This window comes from Corylus avellana, chromosome ca2 (genome assembly GCF_901000735.1).
Source record: "Corylus avellana chromosome ca2, CavTom2PMs-1.0".
Taxonomy (NCBI): Eukaryota; Viridiplantae; Streptophyta; class Magnoliopsida; order Fagales; family Betulaceae; genus Corylus; species Corylus avellana.
Window position 1 is genome coordinate 43,287,048 of NC_081542.1, and position 10,181 is coordinate 43,297,228.

Here is a 10,181-nt window from a genome sequence, read left to right on the forward strand (position 1 = left end):
GGTTTAAATTGCCAATTTTTGAAACTTCAGAGCGGTAGATTGCCAATTTTTGAAGTTTGGGGTTAAAATTGAAAAATTCCTGAAACTTCAGGGGGTAAATTGCATTTTCCCAAAAAAAAAAAAAAAAAACTTCTGACTAGTTCTACTATAAAAGAAATAAAGGAAAAGACCAATTGCGCATGAAAGAACATAGATAACATTATTCTATTATATTTATATGTCATTTATTTTGTTGATGTGTATTTTATTCTCTTGGATGTTCATAATGGGAACAAATCAAGTACAGTTTTGAAAGTGGAAACAGATTTCCAATGTCCTGAAATATGGAGAAAATAATTAATTAACTACATTTGTTTACAATTACTTTATACACCACAACAATCGATCTTGGGAGTTTGGCACCAAGAACTTTGAAATGAAAGACATTCGAGTGTACACGACAAATATTTGTAAAAATAATTCTACTTCAAGATATATAGAAATCATCACATCTAGTGCACGCTTATAATCTATCATATACGTACAATTCCACAAGTATGATACGTTCTATTTCATTATTTGTATTGGTAAATGAACGTGACCATCAATAGATGCGTTTGAGGACATTATAGGACTAGACATATGCTAAACAATTTGCTTAGGAAAAATTTGTAAGCAAAACAAAAGCATAAAAAAGATCGTATAGGACCTTTTGCTACTAGTGCATGTAGGTCACACATTGAAAAGAGTTGAAATCGGAACACACACTTGGGGCTCATTTGGTTGCCCTTGGCCCCATGAAATTTGATGGCTCCAATCACATGTCTATACTTTCAACGAGCAAATCGGAAATTTTGACTTGGAGATTCAAGAATCATGACCATCATGAAACAGAAATTACTTATTATCCCATCCATTACAGTGATGGTTTCATTTTTCATGGCTCCATTCAAGATGATGGATTCGATTCGTATGTTAATAGAATTTAATCAAATTCATGGTCGGACACCCAAATTAATTCACCCTTAATGAATATTGATGCATAGACATAAAGGCTTTTTTCTTCTTTTCTTTCCTTGAAAAGACATGTTCTATACTCTACTCTCCTTTGCTCCCGAGTTCTTCCGACTCCGCTCGTCACTGCTTATCATTCTTCTACTTCGGGTGTCGGCCTCTTAACACTATCACCACGCCACGGGCTCGCATAGGGTACAACTCGAAACTAGAGAGAAACCCTTCATTCATTACTCGTAAGGAGGAGCACATGTTACTCAAGTGGGCATCCATTGCTGTGCTGCACATTTCTTCTGTCAGCCTTGCTTTAAAGAACCATATGATTCCTGAAAAGCTCTCAAGGCTTTCACAAAGGCTTAAATGTAAACAAGTTCCAATTACAGATCTTCATTTACCAAAACATCCATGACGCAAGAAGTGATAACACATCTCAAGGAGCCGGCAGTCAACCCGCTTAGTACAAACTAACTGCCACCATTTCAGATGCATAATCTTTCTCTGTTCTTTCAGAGTTGACGAAAAGAATCCGAGAATCCCTCCCTATCACAATCCAATCCTCAAGTGGAAGTTTCCTTAACAAAAAGCTGTGACTGCAAAAACAGATCACATGAAGTGCTTCCAAAGTTTCAGTGCAAGTTTGGTGTTGCGCGACAATGCAGAAGAGTTGAGAGTTCTACTCTTTCCACCAAAAAAGTATACTCCAGATTTGCCCTGAAACAGAAATAAACTTATTAACTCAGTAATCAGCAAATTGACACGGAATACATTATTTAGATTTCTTTCTTCAACTGGTGAACAAAAGTACACCAAAATCCAATTTCAATATAGTTAAGCAAAGTGTTTCTAACACATGCAAGGAGAAATGGAGAACCATACCCAACTCAAAAGCGTCCTCATTCTCAGCAGATTAAAATAATGTCTGCATTCAATTGAGAGTTTCTAGTAACTTTCGGACTAAATCGACTCAAGGGAACATGCAGGGTAATTGAAATCTTCAAGCATATATGATAAGGGCTCGACCAGCCACCCAGCCACCCATCCACCAATCTTATTTTAGATCTCTCATGTACATACTAATGGAATAAAGTTGATGCCTTTTTCAGGTGATTGCAAGGGGCCCAGAAGTTTCAATACTATAAACGCTACACAGGGAAGGCATGAAGGCACTTCCCGCATAATTTTGGTTTCTACTGTTCCAGGATCCACAGCACTTCAAATCAAACAAAATCAGAAACAAACAAGAAGCAGAAATAACTGTTAATAAGAAGATCTTGATGAAGCATAATGGATAACAGCATTTGAGTAAAGCTAGAAATTATTAAATATGGCAGATGATTAAAGGTTTCCTTGAAAAGGAAAAAAATTGTGCATGGTAAGAGAATGACAGACAAAAAGTTGTGTCTATAAGACAAATCTAGAAAGAAACCCGTGAGTTTTAATGCATGAAGCCCAGAAAAGGTCAAAGATGCATTCAGATTATTACACTCAAGGAAGTTTAGTGATAATAACATATTCAATAGGTAATTATATGTTCAAAGCCCCGAAAGATTGAAAAGAATGAAGAAGAAGTTTGTAATCACATACATGACAGAGACCTGATGAGATTTTTCCATCAAATCAAGCTGTCGGTGAAGCTCATAGGAGAACAGCAGTAGGCATACTACAACTGAAAATGACATGCTACTTGTTAGGATTGAGATAAAAGGTAATCTGATATACCTCACCTAATGGAGCAATTACATCTTACATTTGAAATTTTCATAAATACGAGCATATGGATATTGTTTTGATCTTATAAAGCACTTCCCAGAAACAGTTTCCTTGTCAACCTACATATTAAAAACTGAAGAACAAAGAGTAAGTGAATTTTGTCAGTAGTCTGTTAGTAGATGCAATTATGGCTTTCCACTTTTCTAACTATATACTCATGTTGATAAAGCCATTCAACTAGGTGGAATACTTCAGAACCTATAACATACTAAACAAATCAATCATCATGCGGATATCTTAGCATGATGGATCTAATCAATGTGCACTTTTTCTTTTTCCATTTTCAGGCCGCACAACAGTCAGATGTCAGCGTGTTAGCACATACACTGGTCCACTATATGGATGAAACTTTACAACCTAAGCCTGATGGCTTTTTGGGGACCAACATTCATTTACAATTCTCTTTCTTTAGCTTTTGTTTCTCCCCCTTTTCAACTTAGCCCGCCATGAAGGCAGATTCTATCATATCTATCACAAATAAACAGAAATTTCCTAGTCAGTGCCAAAGTTATTGTGTTGGCACAATGTCAATGTTGAGCAAGTAGAACACAGAAAGCAATTACAGGTGTGCAGGCTCTTCCCAAAAATGAAGATAGTTAGGGTAAAGACCAAAATCACCACTGACTATTCACTGAAAAAATGGTTGACATGCATAACCAAGAAGGCAAGAACCAATTTACCAGATCAATGCGTAAATGATGACACATTCACGATCCGAGAAGGAACAGGGCTGTTTGTGAGAAGTGGTAGACAATCTTGTGTGTCTCTCCATGAGGTTCAAGTTTAACTGAGCATGGTACTGTTAGATTTAGAGGTGCCAAGGTCACCAAGGAACTTACGCGAGTTTGGTCAAATTATACAAATCAACAGCAAGCTTAAACTCATACAACTTGGTGGAATATGTTCTGCGTGGATGGGTTGGGTTTATCATGAACAATGAAAATTTGTTTCAGGATAATAACCAAATTCCATTAAAAAAAAAGGTCACGAGTAAAGAAATTTACTGATCATAGCCTTCAGCTGTGAGTCTACATGATGTTGCTAGTATCATAGCCTTTAGGTATGACAACGAGTTTACAGTGTCAAAACATAAAAAAACAGAAGATATGTTTGGGCACCCATTTAAAGTGTCAAACTTTGGGGTGTACCAAGAACAACGCAGAAACCTTGCTTTGAAAGAGCATAAGCAGTGGCCGCACCCAACCCAGATGTGGCCTGCAACAAATAACAAAAGAACAATCAGGATTAAATTTCTAAGTAAATATTCTTGAAAATAATTTTAAAGACAAAAATTCTAAAAGGTCATAACTTTATGCTTGGTTATTTATTAATTATTATTGTGGCAAAATTCTAAAATGTTGGGACACTTCTTGGATTTGGGTCTGGGTTCATATCAATAACTACTGGGATACTGGTCTCCAATAAATAACTCAATCGATTGTGAATCACGCTTAATGAAGCGAAAATTGAGTATCTCAGGCAGCTGAATTGATGTATAGGTACTTACAATGCTAGGTGTGGACTATCACTTTGAATATGGAAAACCACGATAAAATTGAATAGTCGACGGCAACACGTGGCCTTCATTCAGCAATCCTTCATAAACCCTACCGGTGGTCTCTCTCTTGCGATGCAAGTGCGTCTCCAAATCTTGGTACGCTCTTATTACTCACCAAAGCTTCATAAGAAAACACCTCCTACACAACAACAACAGCAGCAACACTCTCATTCTCCTCAATATGTTCAATAAAACCACCCAAAATTTCGTTTTATCCACCCTTTCTTATGAAACACTCCAATTATCCCTTACACAACCTGCACATCCATCGGTTTTTGGGAATATCAAGAAGGGTAATATTTATGTTGTGGGTTCTTGCAATGGTCTCGTTTGTCTCTACGCTAGGTCATTAGATGAATTCGAAGTTGTTATATGGAATCCTGCAACTAGAGAAACAAAGGTTGTCCCCAAATCAAACCTGCCCCGCCTCCTCCCCGCTGGCTATAAGACCATAATTGATTCTATCGAATTTGGTTTTGATGCCAAAACTAATGACTACAAGATAATCAACCTTCTTACTCCCTATGATATGTTAGCTAACTCATTCACTGAAAGGATAATCCAAAGTGAGGTATACAGCTTAAGTGCCGATTCTTGGAGAAAAGGTGATAGCCCCCTGTGTTGTTCCGGTGAGCTTTATACCGTTGGCTTGAACACATACATCAATGGGATGGCTTCTTGGGCGGCATCAAATCGTAGTTGGGATGGTATCTTGTCATTTGACATGAGCGACGAGGTATTCCTAAAAACACCGCTGCCAGATGATGTTTTGGATAATTGTAACTTATCAAAAAATGGTTTGGGTAATTGTAAGAGAAGCTTTTTCTTGTTCAAGGAATCGATTGCTATGGCAGTTACTACCCTGGTTGATTATTGTATCTGCTTTGATATATGGCGGTTGCTTGAAGTTGGTGTGAAGGACTCCTGGACTAAGCTTTTCACTATTGGACCGTTTTCAGAATATATTGACAGACCATTAGGATTTTGGAAGAGTAGCACCATGTTCTTGACAAAGTTTAACCAACTTTTCTTGTATAACCCCTTTACCAATCAAATGGTTGATCTCCAAATTCGTGGAGGCTTGAGGCGGTTGGTTACTTACAAGGAAAGCCTAGTTTCTGTCCAGAGAGGAAATGAATTTGAAGAGCAGGACGATTGTTGACAATGGCCATCTTTTTATATCAGTTCCAAGTGTGTTTCAAGCAGCATGGATGTGCTGAGACAATATTTTCTGCTTATTCTTGTCAAATGATGTTTTTCTCAACTATTTATACTCTGTTGGAGCAAATAGTGAGAGAATTTTAAGATCGAAGAAGCAGGAGTACAAGGATTCTGCACATGATCTTCCTTTTACATAATATGCAGAATTATTTTGTCAGTCCCATATGTTTAGTATTTCTTATATTTGTTTTCTGATATTTCCTTCCTGCTTTCTTATAAAAATTTACTCGTGAAGAGGTTTTGGTACTTAGATATGGTTGATGAGGTCAGTGGACATAATTTTCAAATTGAGCTCTTTCATTAGAATTGAGAGAGAGAGAGAGAGAGAGAGGGAGAGAGATTAACAAAGTAGTATCAATACATTGAAGAGCTACAACACGTGGCCTGCATTCAGCAATCCTTCAGAAACGTATTCCTCTTCCACATGCAGCATAACTCGATTGCTTTCCCAAAAACCCTTTTAGACATTTGCGCTTACTCTCTAAATGAAGCAACAGAGAAATCTGAAGTTGATGGCCAAGGAATTGCCTGAAGACTTGGTGACTCAGATTCTGCAATGGCTTCCAGTGGTCTCTCTCTTGCATTTCAAATGCATCTGCAAATCCTGGTACGCTCTCATTACACACCAATACGTCATAAGAAAACACCTCCTACACAACAAAAAGAACAACAACACCCACCTTCTCCTTAAAATGTTCAATAGAACCACCAACAGTTATGTTATATCCACGCTTTCTTATGAAACACTTCAAGTATCCCTTACACAACGTGCACCTCCACCATTTTTAGGGATCGACAAGGAGATGTGTGTTGTGGGTTCTTGCAATGGTCTCGTTTGTCTCCACAATAATTCATACTATGAATTCAATGTTGTTATATGGAACTTTGCAACTAAGGAAACAAAGGTTGTCCCCAAATCAAATCTGCCCCGCTTATCCTCTGGCCATTGCAGCAGATATGAAGTTATAGGATTTGGTTTTGATGCCAAAACTAATGAGTACAAGATAAGCAACCTTCTTAGTCTCTATGATCCTAACTCATTCCAAAGTGAGCTATGTAGCTTAAGTGCCAATTCTTGGAGAGAAGTTGATAGCCCCCCGTGTGTTATTCGTGCTGATTTTAGAGGTATAGATTCATACATCAATGGGATGGCTTCTTGGGAGGCATCTCTTGATGATTGGGAGGGTGTTTTGACATTTCACATGAGCGACGAGGTATTCCTAAAAACACCGCTGCCAGATGATGTTATATATTATAATTGGAGATACTTCTTCTGGTTGAATGAATCGATTGCTATGGCAGTTAGTATCTACGAATGGTTGTTGCTTGAAGTTGGTGTGAAGGACTCTTGGACTAAGCTTTTCACTATTGGACCGTTTACAAGAATTGATTGACCCTTAGGATTTTGGAAGAACGACACCATGTTCTTGCAAAAATATAACGGACAGCTGGTCTTGTATGACCCCTCTACCAAAGAAATGACTGATCTCCAAATTCATGCAGACATATACTCGTTGTAATTGATTACTTACATGGAGACCCTAGTTTCTGTCAAGGGAGGAAATGAATTTCAAGAGCAGGACAGTTGTTGACAATGGCCATCTTTCTATCTATATCAATTCTTTGCACATGATCTTTTTTTTATATATATCATGCAGAATTATTTTGTCAGTCCCGATTATTTTGTCAGTCCCATATGTTTAGTATTTCATATATCTCCTTTCTGCTTTATGTTAAAAATTTACTCTTGAAGAGGTTTTGGTACTTGGATGTGGTTGATGAGTTCTGTGGACATAATTTTCAAAATTGAGCTTTTTGAATAGAGGTCAAATTTGATTTTTTTTTTTTTAAATGACATAGCACATTAGGAACTGTTGGTCAATGTTTTTCGGTACTCCCCCTATTTTCATAAAATCCAATGCCTAAAAGTATCTTGGCTTATTAATGGTGGCATTTATTTAGAATTATATATTGAAAATTTGAAGTTTTATTCAAAAAAAAAGAAAAGAAAAGGAAAAGGCTTTCTATCTTGTTCTACTAACAGAAGTTTATATGCTTTGAAGGCATAAGAAATATCCTCCATTGTGTTAATCGTTTAGCAGGATCACCTGATTATGTCAAAATGCAAAAACACGTTAATCGTTTTACATTCATGAGTTCAAAGAATTTAAACTCAGGTTCAAAGATGTCACTCTTCTATTACTTGGCTTGCTGTTAGAGATTGTGTTGGAACAGGGGAGAGAATGCAGAATTGGGGAAATCATGGAGATGTGCTTAGTTGTTTCTGTCGTCACTGCATTGAAGGTAGAGAGAGATCATCTATTCTTCCAACGTGGTTTTAGCAAAAGAATGTGGACAGGAACAGGATATATTGCATACTTGTCTGGTTCATGATATTCTTATATAGCTCTTTGATTAGAATTCAGAGAGAGAGAGAGAGAGGGCGAGAGAGATTAACAAAGTAGTATCAATACATTGCGGCTAATTACTTAATGCTTCTTGTTGCAAGGCCGTGGGGATTATTAGGAGGGTGTTCAAAGGAAAGAATGTTATAAAATTTCAAATATACTAAAACTAGATCTCCCATTCTCTCTTCCATTCGGATCAAGAATGGGAAAGATCCTCATCTGTAACCATTTTTCCTATTTATCTAGAAAATATATATATACACTAAAACCAGACTTTTGATGGAGAAAATGCCTTTTGAATTTTCTTTACAGATTCAAAGGCACCACAGAAGACGCATGCAAAGAAATTTACCCCTTGAAATACAAAAAGAAAAGCTTCTAGTTTCCAAATTACATCTACTATAATAAGAATAATCATCAAACTACTTTCAATAAGACAAATAAGAAAGCTTTAGATCCTGTTTGAGATTGTGTTAAAAAGCTTAAAAAGTACTTTTAGTACTTAAAAAGTCGTGCCAAACAAAAGCCAGCTTGTTTGATAAAAAATTTCAAAAGTTTTTTTTTTTTTTTTACTTTTTTTATTCTCAAAATTACTAAAACGCACTTGACAAAAGCTTAAAAATAAAGTATTGCCAAAAAAACCTTTTTTTAACTTAAAAGCCTTATTTTTCATATGCAATTCCAAACAAGCTCTTAGGAGACTAGGCGCATAAGACACCATCTTACTCTTGAAGAGGATTTGGTACTTAGATATGGTTGATGAGGTCAGTGGACATAATTTTCAATTGAGCTATTTGATTAGATCATGTTAGGTTTGATAAAAATGACACAACACATTAGGGCCTGTTGGTCAATGCTTTTAGTACTTCCCCTACTTGTATAAAATCCAATGCCTGAAAGTATCTTTGCATTTATTTAGGAATTATACAATGAAAATTTGAAGTTTCATTAAAAAAGAAAAAGAAAAGAAAAGGCTTTCTACTAACAAAAGTTTTGGTTATGAATTATATGAAATCAAAGTTGATAAGCGCTGGTAATTTTTTAAATCACTCTAGATGTTTCAAGTGTAAAAGGTAATGCAAGATGGTTCAGCTGGTTGAAATTGCATAAGCATTTTCAGGGTTTAACATATATCATCTTTCTTCAGCCCATTGCATTTAGCAGAAAATCATAATGTTCTTGTTATTGTTGTTAGTGAGTGCTCGATATATATTGCAGGCTCACTAATTGCTGAGTTTTAAATAGTTCCTAACAATGTATTAGAGCCTGCTTCATATAAAAAGTACTTCTGTGTTCAAATCCTCAGAAACCCCTTCTACACCTAGTTTTGTTTTTGTTTTTTGTTTTTTGTTTTTTTTTTTAATGTCCATAGGATATGGTGCATTTTTGTGTTTTACCACCTCATATCATGGGCAGCCAGCAGTGTCAAATTTCTCATACATGAGTTCTGAGTTTGATGGGTTTGATGTTTAGGTGGAAGTGATGAAAGCTAGAGCTTATGATTTAGTGTTTGTGACTGCATATATGCAACAATTACAAGTTGGGTCATTGTTTTCACTGTTGGATTTTGTATATTTTTCTTCTGGGACAATATTACGGGAAGCTTACTGTAGAAAAATCTTTCTTTTGAGCAATATATGTTACTGAATTATGGTATGTATTAACCTTCTTAAATAGCTACAAAAAATAACACTTTATCCTTGCGAGATGTTAGAACTACTACTCAATTGACAATGTCCCCCAAGACTAGCAAAAAGACAAGTAGCCATAAATTTTTTTCAATTAAACAAAATACTCCAATAAACTAAAAAAAAAATTGGTTTATCGTTTTTATTTTATTTTATATCAAATATTTTTATTATTGGGGGAACATTGTCAATTAAGTGATAGTTTGAATGAGACATGTGAACTTTCTCCAAAATGTAATCTTCCAAACTTATCAAACGAACTTCTCATTGATTTATTATTTCATTGAGATCAAATCCAAATTACAATGTCATTTTCTTATTAAAACAAAAACGAGTATATATATATATATGTCCACACAAGGGAAATGAGAGGGGAGATTCAAACTAATGACCTCTACTTCATAAAGCGTGGTTCATAGTCGATTGAGCTACCCCTTGAAGACACAAGTATATATATTTTATATGTATATGTGTGCGCTTTTCTAATAAACAATAATTAAACAAAATTATTGTTTAGCTGGTATTTGGCAGAACATTTGAGTC

General features: G+C 35.8%; 2 protein-coding genes and 1 pseudogene across 2 annotated transcripts; 2 read left to right on the forward strand and 1 right to left on the reverse strand.

The window, feature by feature from the left end:
* Positions 1–1,550: 1,550 nt before the first annotated feature.
* LOC132169863 (uncharacterized) lies at positions 1,551–4,155 on the reverse strand (annotated as a pseudogene).
* A 347-nt stretch (positions 4,156–4,502) lies between these two features.
* On the forward strand, positions 4,503–5,483 carry LOC132169864 (F-box/kelch-repeat protein At3g06240-like). Its single transcript, XM_059580815.1, has one exon. The coding sequence runs from the start codon at positions 4,503–4,505 to the stop codon at positions 5,481–5,483; it is 981 nt and encodes a 326-aa protein (XP_059436798.1).
* Positions 5,484–6,027: 544 nt separating this feature from the next.
* On the forward strand, positions 6,028–6,936 carry LOC132169865 (F-box/kelch-repeat protein At3g23880-like). Its single transcript, XM_059580816.1, has one exon. It carries the CDS (start codon positions 6,028–6,030, stop codon positions 6,934–6,936), a length of 909 nt encoding a protein of 302 aa, XP_059436799.1.
* The last annotated feature ends 3,245 nt before the right edge of the window (positions 6,937–10,181 follow it).